At 39.3% G+C, this 27,844-nt stretch overlaps 2 protein-coding genes and 1 long non-coding RNA gene across 6 annotated transcripts; 2 read left to right on the forward strand and 1 right to left on the reverse strand.

The window, feature by feature from the left end:
* The first annotated feature begins 726 nt into the window (after positions 1 to 726).
* Positions 727 to 5,616, forward strand: USP50 (ubiquitin specific peptidase 50). Its single transcript, XM_053954975.1, has 8 exons — positions 727 to 847; positions 973 to 1,051; positions 1,379 to 1,577; positions 1,993 to 2,184; positions 2,801 to 2,998; positions 3,493 to 3,635; positions 4,740 to 4,872; positions 5,452 to 5,616. Exons 2-8 carry the CDS (start codon positions 1,035 to 1,037, stop codon positions 5,614 to 5,616), a joined length of 1,047 nt encoding a protein of 348 aa, XP_053810950.1. The 5' UTR covers positions 727 to 847; positions 973 to 1,034.
* On the reverse strand, positions 5,273 to 27,832 carry USP8 (ubiquitin specific peptidase 8). 4 transcript variants are annotated; one of them, XM_053954540.1, is made up of 20 exons: positions 27,683 to 27,832; positions 23,011 to 23,181; positions 22,234 to 22,378; positions 21,661 to 21,746; positions 18,962 to 19,106; positions 18,261 to 18,318; positions 17,391 to 17,535; positions 16,969 to 17,131; positions 15,669 to 15,813; positions 15,283 to 15,476; positions 13,520 to 14,131; positions 12,207 to 12,293; positions 11,494 to 11,574; positions 10,845 to 11,107; positions 10,030 to 10,242; positions 9,298 to 9,508; positions 8,724 to 8,960; positions 8,077 to 8,219; positions 7,578 to 7,710; positions 5,273 to 7,359 (listed from the first exon to the last, which is right to left on the reverse strand). In XM_053954540.1, the coding sequence occupies exons 2-20, from the start codon at positions 23,112 to 23,114 to the stop codon at positions 7,174 to 7,176; spliced, it is 3,351 nt and encodes a 1,116-aa protein (XP_053810515.1). In that variant the 5' UTR covers positions 23,115 to 23,181; positions 27,683 to 27,832; the 3' UTR covers positions 5,273 to 7,173. The 4 variants fall into 4 exon arrangements, with proteins under 4 accessions (XP_053810515.1, XP_053810513.1, XP_053810514.1 ...); XM_053954538.1 differs by having other exon boundaries at positions 12,207 to 12,296; positions 27,683 to 27,831; XM_053954539.1 differs by lacking the exon at positions 27,683 to 27,832 and adding an exon at positions 24,453 to 24,472 and having other exon boundaries at positions 12,207 to 12,296.
* Positions 8,918 to 15,476, forward strand: LOC128794547 (uncharacterized). Its single transcript, XR_008433184.1, has 4 exons — positions 8,918 to 9,006; positions 11,482 to 11,598; positions 13,022 to 13,086; positions 15,423 to 15,476. It is a non-coding gene; the product is annotated as an uncharacterized LOC128794547 (long non-coding RNA).
* Positions 27,833 to 27,844: the final 12 nt, after the last annotated feature.

Genomic DNA, 27,844 nt, shown 5'->3' on the forward strand with positions numbered 1-27,844 from the left:
GAAGTTAATTCTCAGCCCCAGAGTTTGCAGTTGGTAGCATCCATCTGAATTTGTGTATCATGTTACATTAAATAGTAAGTCAAAGTCTTGATTCAGATTCCACAAAAAGTGGGAATAAACATATCCAGTTCCATTTACAAAACTAAACCAGATTTTGAGGGGTCAATAGCAGTGACAGCTGTCCCAGGAGTGCCAGGGACATCCTTTGTTTGAAGTTTAACAAGTAAAATAATTAGGAGGCTTTTTACATCACTTCATGGGCCTCTTCTGTGGGTACTTGTTACTTTCCAAGTTGTCTGTTAAATAGGGAAAAATTGCTGCTCTTCAGTGGCATATGGAATTTAGAGATGAACTGCATTAACAAAGCTAATTAAAAGCCATCTGCCATACCTTTTTTTTTCCTCTCAGGAGAATCTTCAGAACACCAAGGAACTAATTCAGTGTGATGTTCTGAGGTAGCTCCATCCTTTTATGGTCAACACCCTCGGTCATCACTGCCCTTCCAGCAGAGCATGGCAATAATAAATCCTAATCCAAGTGAGCAAACATGGATAAAGGTGTGTTGGGCCAAAGCTCCCTGCTCAGTGGAATGGGTGCGTGCCCCTCTCTTCCCAAAGTTTTCTGTTCTGGCTGGCACATGGAAGGAGATGGAGGCAGGTCTGGCCAGGTGTGTACCCTGCCCAGTGTTACCAGGTGACATCACAAGGGGCTGGGGTGACAGGATGGAACACGGGACTGAACACACAGGGCACTGCTCGTCTTTGCTCTACAGAGATTGCTGTGGTTTTAGAATTCTCTGCCCTGCCTCAGAATAGAACATCAGCCTCTAGGAAAGAACAGCAAATCGGTGGGTGGTGTAGGGTCTGTGTTCAGCATCTCGACTGTCTGATTGGGGATGGGGACAGTTTGGTCCAGGACAGAATTATGCAGCCAGAAAACAAACTTACTAACGTTTTCCTAACATGAATGAAGGAACATTTTATAGCAAAAATCTGAAGAACGACCTGTTTATAGTAGCATCTGGACTGCAACCTATGGTTTTAGAAAACAGGTGAGTACTGTACCTGAGGAAATGAAATATAATGTAATACGCACTGTTAAGCATTTTGCCCTAAAGATGGCTATTCACAAGTGGTTGTAGTTTTTGAATAACTGTGTATGGACTGAAAAGACTGAATGGAATTTTAGGAATAACTCTAAAACTTCAGGTGTTTAAATAATACCTCATAATTATGTATCTTACCATATTGGAAAGAGCTTAGTGGGGAAGAAAAAGAGTCTTCACCACTATAAACCCAGTGAAAATAAATGTGAATGTAATTTTTAAACAAGAAAACGTAGCATTTTAGATTTCCACTGTTGTGGATTTTTTTCATAGTAGGTGGAAGGATGGCACGGAAATGGAAGTATTCCCCCAAGGAACAGCTGGAGGATATGAGCAGCCTGCACCCGGGGCTCACAGGGCTGCAGAACCTGGAGAACACGTGCTACATGAACGCAGTGCTGCAGTGCCTCTGCAGCCTGACCCCGCTCGTGCAGTATTTCCTCTCAGGAAAGTGGAACACAGCCCTGCACGAGTGAGTTGGTTTGTTCACAGAGAGCTTTCTGCTTGGCACTATTTTCCTGCCAAAGGATACATGTTGCCATGAGACTGTCCAAGGCACCTGCTAGCTTCCCCCAGGCAGTTCCAGTCAGATTGGCCACCAGCTGGTTTCTTTCTCCTTTGAGAGCCCAGCTTGTTTCCTTGCTGGTCCTTCAGCATGATATTTTTCTTCCCATCTTGACGGTAATACTCGTTACTGCAGTCTTGATGAAGGTTCCTACCACTTTCTGGGATCTGCAGAGTCCCTCAAGCCAAGTGACAGCTGCCAGAGCTGTACTGTACCAGCATCTGTTTTCTGAATTTCTGTACTGTGCTCCCAGTACAAAAATGAAGGCAGACACTTTTTTTTCCATACATCATCTGAAACTCTCCCCTTTTTTCCAAGGGAGATTGGAGAGTCTGCGACTGCCTTTGGCTGTTTGATGTCTGACATGTGGCTTGGAGAGTTTGACTATGTTTCCCCTGAGGCTTTTCATTCTGTCTTCGGGAAGCGGTACCCAGCTTTTAGCAGGAGGACTCAGCATGATGCACAGGAGTTCCTCATCTGTGTGCTGGATGACCTCCACGAGGCTTTCAAGGAGGTGAGAGCCCAGCTGTGACATTTTGGGAACTACAGCTGTTTCCTCTGCATTTCATGACTTAGCATTCCATATAGTAATTGCCTATCATCCTCTTCTGAATTCTGTGATGGGGCCACTAATAACTTTCCTTTTCTACCTTTATTTCATACCCGTGTACACCCGATTATTAATTTGCTTCTTGTCTAATGCTCCATCAAATTGCAGCCCCCATCTAAATGACAATGCTGGTGTGTAGCTTCACTGTCCTAACCTCTCCCTCTCCTTGCTCCTTCCACAGTTAATATTCTTCCACTTTCTCATCTGCCTGAAAACTTCACATCTGCCATGCCCCCATGTCTTTCTCCCCTCCAGAGCCATTGATAAAGAGCTTTTCAAGCAACTAATGCTATCAAATGTCTGAATTGTTGTATTTTTGTTACTTTTCTCTAAGAAAAGGAATCAATCTTACTCTGCATGTAACCATCAAGTAAAGTAACAGCATTTTAGAGCCAAGTTCTGTGGCAAGACTAACAACTGATCAACCCAGGGAGTGGGCAGCACCTATTAAAACCCAGTGAAGGCACTTCTCAAGACAATCGTTCACCTACATTTTGTTAATTTTTTTCCTTCTGTATAGCCAAGCCAAGAAAGACAGAGCCCTGCTGTGGGAGCAAGCACAAGGAGTAGCAGTGGCACATCTATTATAACACACTTATTTGAGGGACAGCTCAGTTATGGTATCAGGTGTCTGACATGCAAAGCCCTCAGTGACAGACCCGAGAACTTCACCGTCCTCTCCCTGCCCATCCCTTCCACCAGAGTGTGCTCTCTGCAGGTACAACAGCCAACACATTCCTGCTGGTTTCTGCTTCACGTGGGAGTAGAGGCTTACACTAATAGGTGTTATTGGAAAAATGCAGGGGTTTAGTTACTTTGGGCTCCTGGGCACTAATGGATAGTCTTGGATCTGGTCCCTAGAGAAGTGGGGCGTCTTTACTGGTCTCAGAACCATGGAGGCTGGTAGGGTTACAGGAGCAATGCTCACGAGTTGCCAGGGGATGAAGGATATTAAGATCATTTAATAGCAGCCATGAAGGTTTCTTCCAGTCGTCCAAGTATTTCAGGTTTCTCCCAGTCATCCAAGTATTTCCTGCCTTGGTGGGGAGAATGGAAGCCAATGTTCGCTGCTTTGTCTTGTGAATTTGTAATGTCAGCCTTGCTGCATTCAGTAAGGAGGAGCAAATTCATCTTTTATGTTGCTGAGCACCTTCAGGGGTGGAGGGAGATCTGTTCAATCAAGTGATGTTTGTTTTTTTTTCCCTCTGACAGGACTGCCTGGAATGCTTTTTTCAGCCAGACACACTGACTCGGAACAACCAAATCCATTGCTACTGGTGCGGAAGCAACCAAGATGCAACAGTAAAGGCCTCCATAACCAAGGCACCACAGATCATAATTTTTCATCTAAAGAGGTACAGTCTAACTGGGGCAGGACATAGCCAGTTCCTGGGTAATGTGAGTCATGAAGGACAGTCACTTGTGTTTGCCTGAAACTAGACAAATCACTGCAAGTAAGTGGGTTTAATACTTTAGATACCTGAAAGTTAAAAGGGCATTTACAGAAAAAGAGCTGTCAAACATGCAAGCTGTATTCCTGAATTTCATGTAGGGTGTTCTGCCTGTGTCCTGCAGCCCACCAAATTTCTCCCAGTACTTGGGATCTGCTCTCCAGAGGGAAGAAAACTCCACCAAGCAGTGACTGACTACAGCCCAGTGCAGTGGCTCATTCAGTCCCTGTATGATCCTTGTGAATCAGTTCCTGTGGCAACTGAGAGACCTGTGGCTTGGGTTCCAAAAGCAGGACTGACACAGTGTTTTGCTTGCTGGTACTGCAGTTGAGGCACTCTGGTTTTGTTTATCCCTTTACTAAATCAGGCCTAAACAGAGTGGTGCCTCAGCAAAGGAGCACCTGGGTTAGCAGATTTCACTAGGCACACATAGCTAGATGCTGAATTTATTCTAAAGAATTTTTTTTTTCTTAACAACTTTCCACCTATAAAGAAGACTACTCTGGGATGATTTGGCTTCCCAGAACTATGTTATTTGAAGTTCTTATTTGATTTTCCATTCAGCATCTGCTTTTCTCAGAATTCTCAAAGGACATGTGGTCTCCAGCTGCAGCTCTTGGCCACATTGTAAATGTTTAAAAGTGCAGTGATGTACTCAAAGATACAGAGGGAAGAGGGATGAAGTCTGGCATGAGAGAAGAGCTGACGCTGGCACTGCAGTCCAGTCCAAAATGTTTAGGACAGAGAGAGTGATGCAAATATATGACTTCAGGCTTTGACTGAAGGATCAGGAAGCAAGAGCTCTGCTTTTCTTGCTGGACATGTCATGTGGGTTTAGTGCATTTTCTGTCAGTTTACTGCAATACACAACATTAACAGAGATCCTTCTTTCAAATGCTGGGTAGTCAGTTGTTGCTTTTCCCTCCTCCTAGGAAAGTCAGTTAAGCAATGACCACAACACAAACAGAAGCTGAGGGTCATTTAAAATCATTCAAAAATTCATTTCAGGTTTGCCTGGCAGGACAAGCACAGAATAAAACTCTCAACCACTGTCTGCTATCCATTCAGCAATCTGGATCTCTCTCCTTACATCTCCACATCGTGTCCCAACAGTACAGAGTACAGCTTATGTGCTGTAGTGGTAAGCTTTGCCCTTCCTGCTTCTATTGGGAAGGCCCTGCCTCATGGAGCAGATGAAGCCTGTCTTGGTTTGGACTTCATGTATAATGATTTATAATTTAATGTATGTTGTGTTGTATGCTTTTTTTTCTACCAGCCATGGACACAATCCAGTAACAGTACATAACTGAAGGACAGAGACATTATTTCTCCTTCTTCCCCAACATCCCAATGTTAAAAGAATGCACTCCTGGCACATAATGCCTCTTCAGAGTAAACTCGCAGGCTGATCCTGCATGAATCTTGTTTTTAAATAAGGACATAGCTCACAACAAGTGGGGCCCTCATATAGTGACCTGTATCAGGGCTAATAGTTGGGCTGCAAATGTAACTGCAAAATAAATAAGCATGATCATCATCCATTTACTCTGTTTGAAAGAATTTATTTGAATTAACATTCCCTGCCCTAGGCCAAAAAGGGCTAGAACCCTCTGTGCCATCTTTTCCAAGTGCATACAAGAAACAATTGCCAGTTCCTAGCTTTGCCTGTAAGGAGACAGAACAGGAGTCTGCTTTTAACAGACTGTGTTGTTTATTACAGAACCACGCTGGAGATCTGGATTATGGCCACTACACGGCCTTCTGCAAGCACTCAGTCACCAAACACTGGTACAGCTTTGATGATGCCCAGGTCACCAAGATCCCAGACTCTGCAGTGCAGGCTGACACAGCTTACCTCCTCTTTTACATCTCCCAAGGCTACTGACACCCTGTTAGTCTTGAAAATGAACACTGAGTAGGGCAGCACCTAGAATCCACCAGCAGCATTAGCCAACTCCTGTTTCATCAATAAACTAGAGCATGTGCACCACTGATCAGCTGTTGTGGTCTCTCAGGAAGTGATTCCTAGAAAGGACAGTTCCAGCCTCTAAGCCATGAAGGAACGTGCATCTGCTCCACTGCATAAGGGCCGGGGGTTCTTTTCCATGACAACCTTCTTGCACCCCTCAAAACAACACAGATGTTGAGCACACAGATGCACTTACCTGGAAATTCTTGTTTTTCTGCTGGTTAAATCTAAGCTGCCTTTCAGGAACTAACAGAAGGATACCAAAAGGAAAGCACACAATCAGACCAGACTGTGCTACATAAGAGAGGATGGAGTGACCATTAATACATAAGAAAGAAAAAGGCATTGCTCTACTGATGTCATTTTTGTTTCTCCAGCACTTCAAACTTGTTTGCAGCTTGCAAGCTTCTGGAAAATAATCAATATTGGTCTTAATTCTATCAGCAAGACAGACAGAGACAGGTAAAAGCTCAGAATGTAAGACTTTTGAATGCCAACCTTATCAGAAAAGGAAAATTAACTCTAAACCAGAGCAGAGAAATATGTAAGATGCAACTAAAAGAAGTTTTTAAACTAATCAGCTCTATGCAAACCAGTATTTTTTTTTTATATGGAGAACCTTTAAACTGTGTGAATATGAGTCAGACTGTTATTATGTACAATCTTGATCATTACATAACAAACTGAGAATGAAAAACCAAACCCAAACATACATTTAACAGGATATATTTTTAAATAATTTCTTCATTAAGGTTTTTAATGCATGTGTACATGAAAATTTATATTAAAAAATTAAAAAGGAAAATCTTGTTTGTTTAGAATAACTCTGAAGTGCACAAATATTGACAAAAGCTAACAGAAAAAATAATACAGCTCTGCTTTTTTTATTAAGTAGTGTTGCAATTATTTAGAGCTGGCAAATAAATGCAATCCTCTGAGTTTTAGAGCTTCTCACAAAAAGGACAACATTTTATTATATACATAATTCTGATGTGCAAGTATGCAATCAATATGTACACTTACATTCCTAACTGTTTACATCGTTCTAGAGTATTCACAGTAGAGTCAAGCTTAAGGTTAGAAATGTGAAAAGGCCATTAACAGTGAAAGAAAAAAATAAACCAAGATATGCCTTGGGATTTTAAGACATTTTAAACTACTTGTTAATAGATTTCAGATGACTAAGCTAGAATTTAATTTTGGAGCAGACTAAAAATATAGTTCTTTTTAAAATAAACAGTAATGCAAGTATGCTTGTAAATGGTTTCACAGATGGCAGTATGACCACAAGCGTTACCCAGCAGTCTCTGATTGTTAAGCACTGCTACGGCCCGAGGGAGCCCTGCTGGCAGACACCCTGCTCCTCCCACTCCTCCAGTGACTATGTCTGCTGTACTTTTGCATATTTATATGCATTCCCAGGCCTACTTTGCTCTTGAAGAGAGAAAACCAGTTTCCTTAAGCCACATTCCTTTACGTGGCCATATCTACTGCTCGCTGTTCATAGGAAGTATAAAAGAGAATGTAAGCAGCTGAGGACTTCACCGAGGACGCCGAGATCTCAGACACTTCATGGTCATCAAACTTAAACCAGCGCTGTTTTGAAGCATTTTTGCAGTAGGCTGTGTAGTGCCCCCCGTCCAGCCCACCGTAATGATTCTGTGAACGTAAGGCAAGGATTAGTGGCCTTCAAAGCTGCCATTTCTTCCCTGGTTAGGGAAATAATCTAGAACATGAAATTTTTACTAAATCCCAATTGTTCTTTTTAGAATGCAATGTAGTCTGCAACTACAATGCAGCCTGGCTGAATCACACAGGCCACCCTGAGTCCTGTCATCAAGTGCAGCTGGATTTTGAAATGTGACATGGTTACTTACCGATACTGAGAACAGATTGTATCTCTTCAAGGAAGTCTTTGGACCAATGACATACTGAGAGAGGTCAAGAGTTTCCAGTGGAAAATCTACTGAAGTTTGAAGCTTTTGTTTCCATCTTCCGTCATAGGAAAATCTAGAGAATTAAAAAGCATAATGAAAAGTTACAGGTTGTTCACAAGCTATTCTATTGTATTAAGCATGTTTCTTTTCCCTGTTTTTAACCAGGATGTGATCTCAACTGAAGCCCCCAGTTCTGTTAACGTTTGCTCATGTGTTTCTTAGCAAAAATAACAAGAGGTCACTTGTGAAAGTACCTTGGGAATTACAGCCTTCTAAAAGAAGCATCAGATGAAAATCAAATTCTTGCAACATTACAATTAGTAATGTATCTGTGACCTTCTCTAAGTAAAAATGCTCAGCTATTGCCATGGAACAATCCAGTTCCATCAAGCCTGGTCATTTCATCCTAATTAATATTCACCAATCACCATTTCCTTACCGTTTCAAGTGCACAAGAAGAACAGGTGGTAATTTCCAAATTTCTATTTTTTTCAAAGAATCCCTTCGAGTTTTGCAATGGCTACAGTAAAATCTATTGTTATCAGTGAGCTTTTCTTCTTTGGAGAACAATCTAAGGCATTCCTAAAACAAAATACAGAGATTGTGAATGGTAGGCGTTTATGGAAGTGTAACAAAAATGTTTGTTTCCCATTTGGTTGTTAAGCTGCATCAGTTATCTGCATCCTACATTTCACTGAGGAAAAGTGACTTAAATCTATACGTGGAAGCAAGTTTTACTGCAGATATTAATCAGCGTCCTTCAAAATATACAGACAATGTTTTGTTTAAAAACACAGAATACTTACATTGTGACCTACCAAAGCAAGTAATAAACATGCTGTTATGGCAGTGTCAGTATTTCCATCCTGCTTCTAATTTAAAACTTTTAAGGGATAACCTATTTCTTTAAACTTTAGAAGAACTAAAAAAAATGCAGATTCAGATCTGTTCATGTTTCAGGTCAATGCAAATTAAGCAGAATGCTGACCAAGCCCTTCAAGCAGAGGGTGAGCAGAAGCAGCATCATAATGAAGTGCCAGAGGAATGTTTGAACTCCAGGAGCTGTTTCTCTCCAGTTCCCCATACCTGCAGAGTGCATTTGCTGGAGGATGCGAGTGGTAATGACAGATACATGAAAGCCTCGAAGGTTCTGGACCTCTTGTGACACGTCAGACACTGCACAGTGGATTTGAACTGGCCTTGGAAGAGTGCCACAATAATGGACTCGTTGAGCTGTTTGTGTTTGTGCCAGGCTATTTCTGCTGCACTTGAGTCATCAAGGTGATCATTATTTTCTTCCTTGTATCTTTTCCTGTTGTCAGCCTGGATAGCAGAAGTTTAAATACCACAGCAATATATTAACATATATGTAAGTAAGAAGTCTCATCTATAGGCAAGCATATGATTGAATATTCACAAGAATATTTAAACAGTGTCACTGTAGCCATCCAGTTCTTGTCTAGTGAGGCTTCTTCTGTGACTCCCTCCACTACCTTATACCTACTACTTCAGAATTCCTTCTTTAATTCTGCATAATCCTATTTCTTTCTATACAGGGTTGCAGTAATATAATCATCTTACAGAATAAGGAAGTATTTTGAAAATGTATTTCTCTTGATCATCTGACAGATATATAATTTGTTTTAAGTGTATTGCTTACTTTATTTAGGTCTTCATGCAAGCCATCCATTAGAAAGAGAAGCAATTCTTGGGAGTCTTGTTGGCTGTATCCTGAAAATTGGTCATTAATCTTCCCAATTGTAATTTTGAAGTCTTTTGGACTGATATATTTATACTGTCCTGCCCATAAAGCTTTCATTATTACACCAAACTCTTCAGCCACTTCACCTTTGTGCCCCAAGAAATTTGACCTATAAAATAAGAGACAAAAGCAATCTGAGCCATTCAAATAACTGGGTTTTAGTATTAATGTTTTTAATTCAAGACATGAATTAAATTTTAAATTTTAAAATAATTTAAAATATTAATGTTTTTAATTCAAGACATGAATTAAATTTAAATTTTAAATTTTAAAATAATTTCTTTAGACGAAGGAAAACTGGCTGTTAGACTGAGTTAAATTTTCATCTATGTCAGCCCTGTAATTTGGTTCCATATTCTAGACAGAAGATACAGCTGTTTCCAGCATGTTTTGTGAACTGTTTAAATATTCAGTTTAGTTTTAAGAGCCTAGTCTAGTACACATGTATTTTATGAACGTAGTGACCATAATTTAATTATCAATGTCCAGTAAAACCTATTTAGTGATACACATGAATTTTGAAAATGTCAAGGTGCCTAAAAGTTACCACTTGCCTCCTACTTAAAAAACAAACAGCCCCACCAAGTGATCTTGAATTGGCAAGTATAAAGGCAGATGAGAGATTGTTACCTGTTAATATCAGCTTGATACAAGTTTCTGTTGAAATACTCAGCCAGGTGAGGTGCATTGCACAGACACTGTAATATGGAATTCATGTAGCAAGTGTTCCCTAGATTACGCAGTCCTGTCAGAGCTGGTCCCGATCCTCCAAACACAGGATTAAGATTTCGAATCTGCGACGCAGAGAGCCTGGAAATTTCTGCTTTAGTGTAACAGGCAGGTCTATAAGCAAGAAATTATTTTTTAGGAGTCTCAGACTTGACAAAGTTGTTCACATAAACCAACCGACACTACACCTCACCCCACCACCCACAGGGATTGGACCATCCTGGCACCAAATACCATCATTTAGGGTATTCAAAACCAGCCAATGCAACAGTGAGAAATCTATATACACTGGCCTATAATGAGGCTGAGTTTTAGGCACCATCAGTTGTGAGATTTATATTTTTCCCTTTATTTCTTTAATTCACAGATGAAGATGTAGCTGTTTAATACAGTTTAAAATCTGAAGACTTGCATTTCACAAACTGTCAGAACATAGTCTTTTAGTATGTTAATACAAATAACAGAACTTAAAGCAACTGTCATCCAATTAATAGTCTGTGACCTCTGAAATTCCTGCTAATACAGAACTCTTATATTGATTTCTCAAAGAGAATTGCTCTATACACTGAACTTCTAGCAATGAAATTTTAGTCTATTACTCTTGCATCCTTTCAAACCCACTTAGAAAACAGTAATTTCAGTTGGTTAAACACAAAGAAAGTCCTTTGTGCTGTCATAGGGCCTGGGTTGTGACCTAACTTATCAAACAAACATACTTATTGTCACGATTGACTGCAGGAGTTACAGGAATTCTTTTCTTGTCTTCCTCCTGAATGGCTTGGGTTATATCTGGGGACGAGTAGGAGCGCTTCAGCTTGGAGTGCTCTCTCTCCCGCTCAGCGGTCACCTTTGGCTTGGCTTTCCGAGTGGGAGGGGTTGATGGAGGAGTGGCTGGAGGAGCCATTTCTGGTGGGTACATCTGAACAGTATTTGTTGGTGAGTGATAGTAACGATAGGTTCCAGTGATGTCATCCAGGAACTTGGGGGAAAAAAACCAAACGGTTTCAAACCCAAGTGAAAATTCATCATTAACTTACCTATTAATAAATTACTGTAAGAACAGCATGAGTTTTTCAGACATTGGGATATTATGCTGTGACTGGCGTCAACATTAAATGGATTAAATTTAGTAGAAGGGAGAACTTTCACCAAAATGCCTATTAAACAGCAAAAATCAGAAACAGCAGATGAACTGTCCTAGTTTCGTTACAAATAATATTAAAATTCAGAAAGTAACTGTGTGTAAGTTAAAGGGGAGTAAAAAAAAAAAAATGAAACAAGATCTAACTTAGAAGTAAGACACAACTGAAATACAGGACAAAACTACACAAAACAGTTTGATTTTCATTTCAGGAGAGGAGTTACCTTTACCCAACCTGCAGGCAGCCCTGGGACTATCCTTCCCATTTCCTCACTTCGTGCTCTTATTAATGGCTCCCGCTGGGACTAATAAACAAAGAGAAAGAAAAGGTATGTACAGTTACCTATGCAGAGCAACAAGCTGCCTGTGACTATTCTATGGAGTTACATGATTCAGTGCAAACAGTACAATAAATCCTTGATTATAGATAGAAATAAAATGTATTGTAATGGTAGTTTAGTACTTTCTATTGCTCAATCTAAACAAAAATATTGGAATCTAAACAAAACAGTTGTTGACACATTCCAAAAAACCAAAAAACAATCCAACCATTTAGTCTCATGAAAGTCACAAAACTCAAATTTTTCCCTGAAGAATCAGAAAATGGTAGGAGTATGTGCTTCTGTTAAACACATAAGGCTGAGCTTTTCTCCCTCTTAAAGTAGCACTTGAAGGTGTATGCATGAGATGACAAATGCATGGAGAATGCTTGTTAGTGCCACCAGAAATACATCAAGACTTCTAATGGAAGTTTCAAGTATTTTTCATATGAATATGCCAAATTAAAAAAAAGGAAAAACACAGTGTGAACATGGCATGGTCTTTTCTTAAGATGATGACTTTAAAAATTGAAATGAAATGGAGTTTAACATAATATAATAATCATAAAGCATCTGTGCTTGGTTATTTTGGCTACATACAATACATTTGTATTTACTTTAAGTCTTTCAGCATCTTGTTCAGAATCCTCTCTAAGGGGTCCTGGCTTTTGAGCTTCACTGTCTGGTTGTCCTTTAACCCCCATCTGCTGCAAAAGATTTTGAAACAAGGCTTCAATTTTCATCTGGCATGTCAGTAAAGAATGCTGATAAAGCAGAGTTATACTTTCTTTTTTGGTTGTTAAATGCATGTACCACAACAAAGTGGTTAAAGCAGGTAATTTTTATTCCTTCTACATACTATAGGCAATTCACTGGAATAGGTTTTGAAACTGAATGTTGTATTACAATTTGTTCTGCAGTTTCAACAGCTCAGAAATAAAGTACAGAACTTCCACCTACACTACTTTCTACCCTGAAAGTTGTGGGGTTTATAACTTGTTGTTAAACTTGAGGCTTTTTTCCCTTTCACTCCTCACTTATCAAACCTCTCCATGGAAAAGGCAAACTGTGAAGCCAACATGAAGTTGGTTGATCATAGGCCATAATTTTGGGATTATGTTGTGTTGTTCTGTCAGTCAAAAGCTCATGAATGACTGTGCTAAATTTGCACAGGAAGATTTATTTTTGCTTTCTTGTGCATTTGGATTAAAACAAACACCAGAATATGGTCAAACCAAACTGCAATTATAAAAGCAGACAAAAATATCCCAATTCAAGTTCTTGAGAAATAGTTTTAAAGACATCTGTTCCATTGTTAGCTTTGCAAATGGCTCCTGTTTTATGATCAGATGATTTGTACATTGAGAAATTTTGAAGTTTTTTTCAAGAATGAGGAAAGAAAGAACTGTGACACTCCTCCCTTCCCCCCAAGGTTTGGAACTGGACTGTTTTCAGCAAAAATCCTAGATGAGGATGTTGCTTTGCTTCCTGTGCCAGGTAACAAAATCCTGTTTTGTCAGTGTTTCTACACCTGGGGATACTAAAGGGTTCCTTATGACACTATTGTGTCATATGTACATAGTACAGTACCAAGCTGGTACAAGAGTTAAAATACCACCAAGGCTTCTATCTTTGAAACAGAGGGTTGCAGTCTATGAACCATCATCCCTTCTAGCTCCATGTGAGTGGGAAGTTTTATTATTCCGTGGGGATTTCATGCTGCCTGCTTACAAGAAAGAAACAAGCTTGTCTTGGGAAAAAAAATCTATTTGTGTCTTGGTTTTAACTCTCTCCTCTACTTTTATGTAAAATGCGGTCTAAATAAACATCCAATTATGTATTTCAAATTGCTAAATGAAAACTAGACTATTCAGAATGATTTAAGTGCATGACTACTTCACATTAGATGATGATTTTCTTTTTCACTAACCTTGCCTGGAACAGTCACAAAGGTCTGAGATGCATCACCCAGTGCCCGTTTCTGTGTTTCTGGTGTTCGAGTTCCCTTTTCTCTTTCTTCCATGGATATTTTGTCAATGTCAATCCTTTTTCCACCAATGTTTTCTGGTTCATTTTTATTTTGTTTTTTTGCTTCTACTGCTTCTCTATGTGCTCTTTCTTGTTCCTTTTCCTCCTGCTCTCGTTTTATTTGTTCATCCCTCTCCTTCTGCTCTCTGTCCTCTTTTGATTGCTGTAGCCTGTCTTTGTGTTCCTTTTCCTTCTGTTCCTCTTTTGCCTTTTGTTCTTGTTCTTTTCGTTCTTGTTCTTCTTTTTCTCTCTTGAGCCTCTCTTTCTGTTCCTGTTGTTGCCTCTCCCGCAGTTCCTTTTCCCGTCTGTTCTTCTCTAACAAAGCAGCGGTTTCCGCATGGACCCGACTTTTTTCCTCTTCTGTCAGAGTGCTCCTTCCATCGTGCACGGGCTTTGTGGAGCGGTCTGGAACTATTCTTCCACTCTCACCAGACTGGCTGTCACTGATTGTACTTGGAGGTTTTGCTCTGTTATCACCAAGGATTTTTAGTGAAGGCTTTTTAGAACGATCCACCTGTAACACAGGCACAGAACACAGAGTGTAGAACAATTCACTACAGCAATTACTACTTGCTTTACCAAGCTCTTCCTAAATGAGATTTTTAAGAGAATAAAGATGATATCAAGTTGACTTCTGCCAGAGAGAGACAGATCTTTCAATTTCATTAAATCTTCTTGTTCAAACTGCTTGTTAGTAAAACTAGGTATTCATTCTAGGTGTGAACTAATAAGTGCTAAAGAATCACAAGGACAGCATTATGCACTAATTACCACTTTTACCACAATTACCTCTATTTCTGAGCTTTCAAAGGTGAACATTTTAGGGCAATCAGGCAGCCTAATTTGGGCTTGGCTCTCTCAATCATGTGACAAAGCACATCTGTTTAAGACAGATCTGCTTGATGGGAAGGGGTATTTAAGAATGGCTTATGCTCGGCTGTTGCCTGTAGGTTGTTTTTGATGCCATAGTGACTGTTCTGAATAAATAAAAGCTCATCTGGTTCAGGGACAAACAGAAATAAGGTCTCTAAATTTTACAGCATAGGGTCTCTTGAATGAAATCTATATTCAAGGCTGCATCTAGAAGGCTGAAAGTGAAGAGCTTTTAGCCTTGTCTCCTAAGGAAAGTATTATTTTACTGTAAGAACTCTACAAAAGTGTTTTTATAAAGTCTCATTCACATGAAAGGAAGAAACAAATTCCTATACTTTCACTACTGGGCCCAGAGTGACAAAACACCTAAATGTTTTATTACTTGAATGAAGATACAGTGGCTGGAAATCAGACCTGTGGAATAGCCAAGGTAAGCCATGGCTTAACTGTCCTCTCTGTATTTTATCCTATGTGCTTTAAGTAGAAAGACTACTTATGAACTTTCTGAATTAGTGATCAATTGCTGACCTTGAATTTCTCACATGCTCACATAGAAACATTTATGAAAATTTTTGCTATTCTGTTAAGTGTATTTAGTTTCACAGAATTCTGTAGATCAGTTACCACAGCTTCACAGACCACCAAGAGTCTCTGTACCAATATACTCGTGTACAAGGCTTAACCAAATGCACTGAGTATGTTTACTTGTGCATTTAGAGTTCTGGGTGTGGTGGGTCTCTAACACATTAATCCTATACTAACTGAAAAAAAGGAACAGGTCAAAAAGCTTACCTCAGGGATACTTCTTGTAATTGACACGGGATTAACTACAAAGGAACTGTCAGATTTTGGAACAGCAGCATCCTGTACATTTGGTCTGTTAAGTGATTTTAGTCTCTCTTCCAAATTGTCTCCCATTTCTTCATTTTCAGCAACAACAGGTGGCACAGGAGCTGGCTCTTCCAGAGATGGATATGTAAAATCCACTGCAGGAGAGGGGACAGGAGGGAACCATAAGAGAATTCTCAAAACAAAACCACAGACGCAAAATAAACCCCTCATTCCAACTCAAAATTTAGTTTTTAGCTAGAACAAGACTTTCCTAAATACAGCTCAATGAATGAAAGACTCATTAAGTAACTACAAATGCTTGGTGGGGTGTTATACTTTATACTTACAAGAAACAGTCACTGCTTCAGTCCTGCCATGCTGGGGTGGAGTTACTCTAGCATTTGTTGTATACTGGGGAAAACAAAGGAGCCAGTTTTCATAACCTCCCTCGAGAATTAAAGGTTCATTCTGCAGGATGGTTTTGCTTTCCCACTGTATAGAAAAAAAGTTTAATGTTAATTGATTTAAAAATAGAAAGTGAACTTTTGCAGCTTTATAGTGTTGTTGAAATTCCTGTGCCTAGTCATTAAATTGAGAGATTGTTTTTTTAGATTTTTAAACAAGAATTAGAGGTGGCAAAAATAGGGATCCTTTCTGTGTTTAGAGAATGCCCAGCACAGCTGAGTTCCTGGCTCTGCCTACAACAGGGTGTGAGTATTTCCAGCACAGAAAGAACCACTTACTGCTGCTTCATATAACAATCCTCCACACAGAAAAGTATTTTTATTACAATATTTGCTTCAGTTTCTTATCTGGTATGTTTGCTAAGGGATTAGTGATTTAGAAAGCATAACATTTGACTTTCTGAAACCCCTTGAGAGTTCAGGGTTCAGACTGCCCTCCTCAGTATTATCAAATGAACAAGACACAAACAGTTTAGAGAACAGTCTGTAAAACAATTAAGAGGGAGAACTGCTGAACTATCTCTGAACCCCAGTCCTGAATGTCAAGGTAACAGAAAGATTTGCAGTCTTTCACAAGAGCCACCACTGTACAGAGGAGGGACAACATGGCCACAGAGAGTTTGACTTGAAAATATTGGGTATCTGCTCACTGTGGAGTCTATAAGCTTCCTGCACTGATGAAACTCAATTTTAAATTAATGTTTACCTAAAAGTCATATTCAAAAATGCAGAAATGTTAACCATGCTGAAAATATTTCTGGAGCTTCCTTCATTGCAGCCCCTCCACTGTAGGAAGTACCTGGCTGATAGGACTGCAAAGTAGGTGGCCAACCAGTTTCCAGGGATAAGGAATTACTGTTGCTAATACAGGAGAGAGGGTGACTGTTCCTGGGAAACAAGACTAAAAGTACTTTCCCAAATAATTCTGTCAGCAAAGAACTCTAAGTTGATGAGCTGCTTGTTGACGAAGTGGGTTGAATCATTCTGCTGTTTATTAAATTATACTGTCTTCTACTAGAGTACAGTGTGAAACTTCAAACTATACTTCTGCTATCAAAACAAGCAGGCTTTGGAAACTCAACCAGGTGTCATTAAAGCCTCCATATACACATAATGTAAGTGCTTCAAGACCTTATTTACTAAGATTAATTAATTAATTAATTAAAAGATTAAATTTGCCAACCTTAAAAAGTGCATCTTTCAGGCTCTGTAGAGTTGTTCCCAGCTTTAAGTCTTCAGCAGAACTAAACCAGTCTAGCAGTATAACATAATGGAACTGTCCTCTCCTCTTCCATGGATCCCTAGACTCCTCTGGGAGTCTAGCTTCAATCAGATAAGCAGTATCTCTGAAATGTATTAACATGCATTTAAAGACTCACGTACAAGTAACATTTGTCCAACGATATATAATCCATAGATGTTTATTTGCTTGGATAAAATAAATATGCATTGTGTTGAAGTCAGTACATGCAAGAACAGAGCTGTGCAGATACATCTCACCCACTGGTACACAGCAGGGATTCTGACATTAGGTATAAAAGCTTTAAATGCATGTACTTTTTTAGAAAATGAAATATTTCACTCTCATTGAACATCATGTCTTACCCAGGATGGATAGCTTCTTCTGGGACGCTGATGGATTTTGGAATACAGGATTCCTGATAATCCTTTGATTTTCGAGCATCCATTATAAGCAATTCAATGTTTTTGTCTGACATCATTGCAAACAGTTTCTCAGGTGTGACTGCTCCTTGAAGGAGAGAAGCAATTACATGTAAGAAGCTACATTATAAATGTATGAATGCTATGAATGGCTATGGTATCTGACTGGTGCAATCAAGACTACAAACAGATGAAACAGAACTGAGAAGTCCCACAGAGACATGAAGGTGAGACATTACAGTGTGGACCTTTTGCTCCCTCTGCTGTAGTGATCAGCACTTCATCTGTTAGATTAGACAATACTGGATATTTCAGTGATAAACAAGTTTAACTTATTGTAGACTCATTTAAATCAAGCTATATAGGCAAGCATTTGTGAAGTACATGCTGCAGATATTCCTCTTAAGAACTCTAGAGAGAACTTTTCCACATACTCATTAAAAGAACAAAAAGCAGAAGGTTGTAAGGGGAAAGGAAAAATTTTGTATTTAACTGAGTAAACTGTCATATTTCATCCTTGCCTATCAGCAGTCCAGCTGTTTTTCTTTCTAACCTGATCACTTCAGGACTAGTTCAATTACTAAACAGTTGAAAAACTAACTACAGATCTCTAAGTTTATGAGAAGTAATGAAGGCTTTAATACAGAGCTTAATTAATTACTGATTTGTTATAACTGAAATGCAGGATACTAGAATTTCATCAAAATATTTTAACTTTGAAATAACTCCTGAGAAGGACTGCAGCTGTGAGGTGATTAGTGCACAGTCATACAGAAACCTTTTTCACATTTGTGTGAGCATTGCATCTCTTACCACTCAGGCTATCAGACTGATCTTTTGTTTCCAGTGAATGCTTTGTCTCACCATTAATCTGTATAAAGGGAAAAAAAAAAAGTTTAGCATATAATACTCAGAACTAAGGCGGTCAACAGAGAATGACTCTCACAGAGCCTGAAGGAAACTTGTCAGACAGTTAGGCCACAAGAACAAACACAGCACAAGGGAGCTGTTTCTGAAGATGTGCTGAGAAATGTACTCAAAAGATACTGAGGCTGCTGCCCTGCCTAGACAGAAAACAGTTAAAAAGGTAATACAGCCTAGGACACCATCATCTACCAGAAGAAATTCTTAAAGTATTTGTCGAGAATGAAGTGTTAATTAGTGTTTCCACACTACTGCTAGAAAGTCAACCTTCCCCTAAAATGGAGACATGTTATCCTTAATATCAGTTTGTCACCATTACCTTGGGTTTCTTGCATGTGATTCTAGCACAGAACAGAATTTGACTTAACCATAAAGCTCAGTCTATCTTATACAAGACTTGGAGGCTGCTAGGACTTCATGTATTCCAAGGAAATGTCAAAGAAGGGTCATGGAGAGTGTAAATTCATTAAAAAAAACCAAAACCACCTTGATTCTGAACTGGAAATAGCTACTAGTAGAAGTAGAGACCAAATTCTAGATTGAAACTATACATTCAGATTGAATTAAAGTTTGTAAACATCTTCACTTACCCTTTGGCTTTTTCCTTTGGAATCCACAGCACTTTCTGAGGAGTTTTTGGCTGAGCTCTTTCCATCATCTTTTGGATCTTGCTTTTTTTGCAACTCTTGTCTGTCCCTCTCTTCAAGTTTTTTCCGAACTTCAGCTTCCTCGTATCTATTAGGGGAAAGAAGTGCCTTTTTTTCAATATTGTGGTTTTGGCTAACCTTGGATTATTAATATCAAAATCATTAAGTCTTCAGTCAAAAACTTTAAAAGAAGTATTTAGAATTTTAAAAAGTTAAAGTATTGACAGTTTTTGTATTCCAACAAACTCCATTTTGCTTCCTAACCTATGTGGTCTTATTTTTCCCACTTTTGGGTTCATTTTCTTACTGTTAAATCTTGGTTTGAGTCCTATTACATAGCCACTGATTGTAAAGCGATTTTTTTCTTTACACCTGGGGTCATGTTTAGCTACAGTATCTCTCAATGTTTTTCACTTTCCACAGAAAAGAGTAGATACTGGTGACTTACAAGTAAACTCCAATATATTATAACAGTCATCCCAGGTATTTTACTTCATTTGCAATGGAGCCAGTGAAGAGTAAGTTAGCTCAGTTATCTAAATTTGCTTTTTCTGGGAAGTTGGATCAGAGCTACTTATACAGTAATCACCTTCAGAATGTAAGTTGACTCTGTGATGTGCTCACCTGTGTGCCTGGTGCCTGTTTCAAACACGGGCCTACAGGGAAGCCAATGCAAGAACTGTGTTCACTCAGGAGTTTTGGGAGATGAGGTCTTGCATACAGCTGTCCTTTTCATAAAGCCTCAGATTTGAAAATTACCCTCCCAGCCTTTCATCACTGGAAGGACAATCATGGTATTGTAAGCCAGTGATCTCCAAACTACAGTGTTCAGATCACCCACTGGAGGTTTGTACAGTCGCATCATTGTTCAATAGTATTCATTGACATTTAATACAACTGAGAAGTTTAAGGGTTACTAGTATCATAAAACAAAGAATGTTTGACCTAACAATTTGGATGACTGAACCAAGAAGTAAAACATGAACTCAGAACTGTGTTAGTAAGTGCTCCTTTTAACCAGATGTTGCGTAATTAGGGTTAAAATAACAATGACAATACAGCTGTATTTCAGTTTAAAAGTACTGTGTTAATAACCTAGATCATTCAATCAAATTCTACCTCCAAGTCTACTGCACTAATTGCCCACTAAGAGGAAGGAGGCACCAAGTCTGTAATTTTATTTTTAAACAGGCTTCTTGATTTGGCACAGGCATTTTAAGTTAGAACTGAGCATTTTGTTCCCACTTGGAGTTAATGACACTAAAGCATATTTCAGATTTTAATTTGGTCGGTATGAAATATTTACCCATCAATTTCCTATTTACTATTTATACTTCTGAAGCACCTCATAGGCCATTAATGTAAGCATTCCTGCCCCTATACAAGTTTCAGCAGCTCTACTTTTAGTTAACAATTAACATTCAAACTATTTGCTGGCCTACTGCCTGGGGAAGAAATTATACAAATAATTTCCTTGAAACTACTTCTGTAGTTACACAGGAGTCATGTTTCATTTCTGTTACCTTTAAATATTTACACATTTTGCCAGAGTAGTTAAAAGTTACTGGGTCAATTTCAAAACTCCGTTCCTTTCATAAAAAGACATAAGTTATTTAAACAAGTCTCTGCATTTTGGGTTTCTCTGATTCTATCAATGTTTACTCTTAAAGTGAATTTGTAGCTGTATTTAATTGTAAGACTCACCTAAACAAAGAAACTCTAAAGATTGTTTCATACACAGTGTCATGAGTTCTTTGCGAAGCCACTCTTCACATACATGCAACTACACTCACAGTTCACCTAAATTAACTTTATAGATTTAGCACTTTGGAGGGCATAAAATACACTTTCACAAGAATACTTGGGAGGAGGGGGGTGCGACATGACACTTGTGAAGGGAAATGTGCCCAGCTGCAGAGAGAGAGTTAAAAGAGTGAGAAAATCGTTAAGGATGCAAGAAGCAGAGAAGGCTGGAAATAAGAACTACTGTGCTGAATATCACCTAAAGATAGACCCTACCTTACAACTTCTTACTAACACAATTTCATGGCTTATGGCACAAAGATGTGACTTGACAGCTGTCAATCAGGTACCCAAAAGCCCATTAACCATCTGCTCATTTACATACTGGCAGATCTGTGCACTCCATACACATCTGCAAATGGCAGAGGAAAGGTGTGGCTGAAGAATCAAAACATGGCATTTCTTAGTGTAAACTACATCTAGACTAGGGGACTTTTTAGTGTATCTGATTACAAGGAACGTTCATTAATATATTTGGGCTAAGATGACCTTGTGACTAAAAGGTTGAGGAGGAAATTGCTCTTGATCATCTCTCCTGTATATGTACTTCAGACCTTGTGGTTTCTTTCTATTAGTCAATTAACAAAACTAGGAGACACTGTCAACAAACCAAAGTTACCAGGAATTAGCAGACAGTGTACAAAATGACAAGTTATTGGAGTGTATGGCAGTGAAAATTGTCTCCAGTAAAAGACTTCTGGAAATAAATTTAAGCTCTCAAGAGTTTCAGGTACCTATGGTTTACTCAAGTGCAATTGCTTACTACCAAATAGCATGAAAATCTGCACTTGGCACAGATACAGGCTTGAGGCATAAAGAACAATGTCTATGTTACATACCTGAGTTTAAGGCTGTCTGACAGTATTTCAGCTTCATCAAGAGCTTTTTTTAAATTTGTAGGTCCCAGAATTGAATGAAAATAATCCTAAAATGACAAGCATCACATCATATAAATATACAGTTTAACAATGCCTAATTCTATGCATGTCAAGAGTCACTAATGTATGGAGAGTTGATATTATAATGATATTAATGCCAAAAAAAAGAACTGGTTTGAATCAAAATATTTTCTATTCAAGTATTAGTTTTGTTTCATGGCACTAATAAATAAAGGCTAGACAAGGCAACTTCCCCAAAGAAGTCTGACTGGTAAAAATTACAAGAATACCTTTCCATGAAAAAATATTGACAGATCTGACAATTTGTATAGTTCATACATAAAAACAAATCTGAAAAAAAAATTAACACCAGACTTGTCAAAAAACAAGAAAGAAATAATAGCACTATAAGTGAGACAGTTTACTCAATATCAGTGTGATCCTTTGAATGTGCATTAGTGTAATTCTCTGTACTTCTCTGTACTTCTCATACTTTGACCAATGCAGAAGAGATCAGTCAGAAAGCTTTTATACCTGCTGCTGCTTAAAATCAGGTCTCTTTCTAATAAGGTTGTAAACAGCCACATATTTCATATATAGGATGTAAGCTTTTTCTTCATCTCCGTCCAGTCTGCTTTCCTCTGCTGCCTTGAAAATCTTAAGGGCACTCTGCACATAACTGAAACCAAAGAAGAGTAGAGCACATAATTGTTGACTTGTCCCCAAACACTTTTTCATTACAAGATTAAGTGTTTACAGACTTCACCCATATATTAAGCATTCGATTTTACCACCTTAATACAAAGTTTTCATTAAATATGAATTGCAATCATGTTCCTCCAAATAATGTTTATCTTTGCTAGTTTGTTTACCAGCCTTATTTAAAGTCTTCCATAATTTAATACCATAGTGAGATATGGGAAAAGATACTGTTCCCTTCTAAGAATAGTTTTTTTCCTTGGAAAAAACTAAGTCATAGTAAGACAAAGTTAAATCATCGATTGTCTAAAAATGCTAGAGGCAAAGCATTCAGGCACTTGCTAAAGGTTTTATCATTTTGACAGATTTGCATTTATGTAGCCTTTCCTCTAAGTATGCAGATTTTCATGGGCATTGTGCTCTGTCCAAGTCATGTTTTGGCAGTATGCCAGTGACCTTCTGAAGGCAGTAAGCATATCCAATGTGACAGTTGAGAGCCATACATAAGACTACTGAATATTCTGTATCTAGCAGAAATAATGAAGGAAATTTAGATCCACAACAAATTTTGTATTTTAAGTATTAATTCAAAGTCAATTACAACATATGTACCTTTTTGTACTGGTCTTTTCAGGTTTTACTTCTGTCTTCTTGTTGAGATCTTTCAATGAAGTAGAGAGGTATAGCTCCTTAGGTACAGATGCCACAGCAGGCATGTTAATATTGTTACTTATGTCCCTTCTAGGATGTTACAGCTTCTTAGAAGTCTTTATCAATATTTTTCTGGAGGAGAAAAAAAGAACCAAATTATATTCCAATTACTTTTAGTACAGTAGTTATAGTTACCTGTGTAGGTTTATTACTTAATTTATCTCACCTTATGTGAGCTAGCAAACAGAGTGTCTGAACAATTAATAGCATAAACTAATCCTCCCAAAGTGACAGAATTATTTGAAATCACTTCAGGTAATTGATCAAGAACGTCCAGCAATATGGTGCTAACAGAAAAATAAAATATTAAGAAATGCTGACTCATGAATGTTCAAAATCAGCGTATGCAGCAAATTTATTCTACTGAAATGCCAGCAAGTATACTATAAAAAAATAGCTGACTCCTCTGTACCCTGCAAATACATACTAGCCCCTTTGAAAAATGACTTCTAATGCCTTGCTAAGAGGTAAGTTGAGAACAGGAAGGCTGCTACCATTAAAATCTACTGAAATGTCTTGGACACATTCTTGGACCTATATTCTGTAGGTCTTCAACTCCTTGGTGCCATTGACATTGTGCTTTCATTTGAAAGTGCTCTCCAGGCAGCCATGAAATAGTTAAGCAGGGTTTGGTCACAAGGGACTGTTACATCATGTTATCTGAGACAGGGAAGTCCATGAAGTCTCCTGCAGACAGTCTTAACTAAAACTCTTTGCTTCTAGTACACAGTGAGCCATTTTAGCCTTGGGGGCGGCACGGGAGGAACTGAGCTCCCTCACAAGCAAGAGGTGAGACATTAAGATGTGAGTGATATTGAAAGGCTTAAGGGGGGACTCATTAGAAGACAGACACCCAAATGATATAAGCAAGTAAGTTATTTCCTAGTGGCTTTTGACAAGATGAAGGTAGAGCATTTCTCTTTCACTCTATACGTGATCAGCATCAAGTGTGACCAAAAAAAAGACAGTGACCTCAGAGGGAAGTTTCACCTGACCAAATTGATCAGTAGCTGACTGCCACTCAATGAGGTAGTCCCAATTGCCCTCCCTCTTTCTCATGCTGGTCTGGTACTTCTCCAACCTCTTATTGAGCCAATTCAGCCTGCTGGAGAAGCAGAAAGGCTACACAGCTTGTGCAAGGGCAGGAGTTGGCATGTGCAGTCAAGAAGAAGCTAAGCTGGGAATGGGATCCCTTCCCAAGGCTCATAGCTGTTGTACTCTTTGAAGTATTACTGCACAGACTATTGCTAGGTTGACTATTGTTGGTCTAGGAACTGGTTATCAAACAAAGACACTAAGTTAATACAAGGTCAGACTAAACAATATCTAGCAAAATAACTTACTGCTTGAACACGGATGCTGTACTTGCTAGTCTCCTTGATAACCAGGTATCAGCTTGTTAAAACTGAAGAAATTGTTAAAAATCCTCTCTTAGTGGACTAATTTCCAGATAATTCTATAAAGTAAGTACTGAACTCCTCAAATACTATCTTTAATACATAGAAATAAAAATATATCCCATACCTCACTCATCTTAAAATATTGTCTTTTCTATGTGATGTGTCATACATTCAATTGTAACTTTCAGGGAGATACTTAGGAGCTGAAAACAAGGCAGATAATTCACTAGAACTGCACGCAGTAGAAACAAAACAAAGACACTCCCTGCCCTAAAGAAGACCTTTCCAGCATAAAAGCCTTTAGCCTAAAACAAAGAGACACTTTTTGCAACCTCATAAAGAGAGGGTTCACTCTTATTAAGATTTTAGTATTGCTTGTCTCATTCTACCTTCAGAGCATGTCTTTACCTGGCTTTTTTTTTTCTCCATGGAACTGTAAATAGACTTTTCCTTTGAAGCTTTTAAGTCCTTTCCAAATATATCTTCAATGTTTGCTCTGTTATGTAACCAGTATTTTCTTAATCTTAAGTGGCAGCATTTGGTTTTGTTCTGACAGAATATTGTAACTAAATATGCAGTCTGAATAAGATATGCACATAGCATTAGACTGCTGTGTGCATATGAGCAAAAAAGCTCAAGATTATGTGGAAGGTGAACCATTTAATGATGTCAGTAAATTCTCAAGTGTTGCTGACACACCTTGAAAAGGGCAGATCTGGAACATCATCTATACAAATGCAGAACTAGTAAATAAAAGCCACCTCTGAGCTTTGGCCTGAAACAAAAATTATCTTTCCACATTTTCCTATGGTCACTAAGTTATAAGTGCAGGTCTTTAAACTGCCATGCAAGTTCACTGTTGAACTTTTATTTTCTGATTAAAGGAAATTTCTGTACCTTTTTTAAAGCACGAGCTTCTAACCACAGTATCTGATGAATGAGGTATTACCCTTTGACCTCCCACAGCACCACAATTCATACAATATGCTGCAGTGAAATGAGTAAGAATGGATAAGGAATAACATTTTCTAAACATTTTAAAAATCAAATTCTCAACCACACACTTAATTGAAATACACACAGCATATGTCATAAGTTGATATGAGATTTCAGTTGCAGTTTCTAAGACATTTTTCTATACAGAATCTTAATTTTGGATCTGTAACTAACATTTTCAGGTTTATGCATCACAAATGCCCCAACTGGATTTTAGTTACTACAGACTGACCACTGTCTTAGCTCGTTAAGACCCTTGAAATTTCTTAAGCTTCCACTAAATTTTAAGATGTACATTACCTTAATTTTTTTCTCATACTCAAATGAACATGGTTTATTTCCTTCATTTTTGAGCAAGCTTTGGAAAGACTATAATTTCAGAGTCCAAATCAACTCCTTCATTGATAAATATTGCCATCTGATTTTGAACACAATTTTTTGCAGATACCAGATTCCTAACTGGCCTAGTCTCAGTGAAGTAATCCAGCAAAATCCAGCTGCACAAATACAGTTTGGAACTAGTCAACATCAAAGAAAACTGGATCACAAAACCATGACTACAAGGGACTGAAGAAGTTGTAATAGCTAAATCTACTATTAGTCAACCCTGTGAGGAAGAAGAAACAACTTATTTCAGGCCTGTCAACTTTTATCTTAAAAATTAAGATCAAACTCAAAGCCTGAGATCTTTTCTACCCCCAGCTGAAGTATTATCTCTGGTTCCTTCTTCATACCTATGAGTGCTGAAAACAAGGCCACTATCCCAAAATATAAGCAAAGTCATGCTTGTATTATTATAGGCATTTGACATACTTAAAATGGATAGTTTTACTCTGTCAGGGAAGCATACCTGTTGGTAACAGGTTTTTCAACATCTAATTATCATGCCAGTTTTACTAAGGATATGAGTAAGCTTTAAGTGGAATGACTACAGAAAGAATGATGCACTGAAGCTGTTACGCTGCAAGCAGTGCGCACACTAACACATTTTGAAACACTGACACAAGTAATGTGCATCACCAATTCAGGTATGTAATAAAGTATTATTCACTTCTTTTTCTCTCTAGCACTTGAGCAAATGAGAAATGGATTTCTCATGAGCATTAAGTTACTCAGTTTTCTCAGAGTTAAGTTTTACTGTCTGCACTTAGTACACAAGAGTTGGTTTTGTTAAGATTATCAGTGTGAGTCTAGAAACTGAGAATTTTTCAATGATTGAACTACACAATCAATCAGCATATTTAGTTCTGTGAGTCCTCTAGCTCTCTTCCAGGCTCTGGTATTGTTAATACTACAGGCCTTGGTCCAGTAACCTAATGTGCATAGGGTGATTATAACCACTGGGGCTTCTTATGGCAAGCTCATTATGCTCAGAGAGCACCCAAACTTTCACCGTTCTTCTGGCTGCCACCAGGGCAGTAACAAACACATCACGGGTCTCTCTCCGGCCACGTACCCTGCTGGAACCTGCACTGCCGAGCCTCGCAAGGACTCTCTCCACGCAGTGAGAAAACCCTTTGACAGACAGCCATCCAACAGTTTCACTTGATACCGAGGGGGAAGAAAGACACTATAAAGTTTCTTAAATACACTGGATTTTCTGCTGGAAGTTTGAAAGTTATTCTAAGTAAAACCACAAATAGTTCCACTTGTTATTTAGATAAATGAACATTTGCAAGGCGTAGGCAAACAGCAGAGGTGATAAGAAGCCGGGGAGGTGACAGAGAGGCAGAAAACTCCTTCAAGTTTCTAACCGGGCGGTCAATAGCGCTGCGGCGGCCCGGCCGGGCTGTGGCAATCTCCATGACACCGCAGCTCGCCGGCCGCAGGAGTGCGGCACTCTGGGAAGCGCCGCTTCCCTGCCATCTTCCTCCGGCCGCTCTCGGGCTCGGCGGCGGCCCCGCTCGCTCCTCACCTCGGCCGGGCTAAGGCTGGGAGACTGCGGGCTGCCCAAGGTCACACCGCCGGCTCCCCTCCGGGCCAGGCCCGATTCTCCCCGTACGGCCCAGACCGGCTTCCCCGTCCTCCGCAGCCCCTCGAGGGCCGCTCCCACGCACGGCGGGGCTGGGCCCGGGGATTTCTCCAAGGGCGCCCGCCCCTCCTGTCACTGCCGGAGTCCCCCTGCCCCGCAGGCTTCGATCCCCGCCGGCTCAGAGCCGCCCCGGCCGCGCACTCACCGCCGCGGGGACTCGCTGCCTCCGCCCGCCGGCCCGGGGCAGGCCCATGTCCGAGCGCGGCTGCCGAGGAGACGCTACGCGGCCATGGCTGCTAGGGCGGAACTCGGCGGCGTCCCTCCTTCCCTGCTTCCCTCCCTCCTGCCGGGCCTCCGCTCCCCGCGG

Source organism: Vidua chalybeata, chromosome 13 (genome assembly GCF_026979565.1).
Source record: "Vidua chalybeata isolate OUT-0048 chromosome 13, bVidCha1 merged haplotype, whole genome shotgun sequence".
Taxonomy (NCBI): domain Eukaryota; kingdom Metazoa; phylum Chordata; class Aves; order Passeriformes; family Viduidae; genus Vidua; species Vidua chalybeata.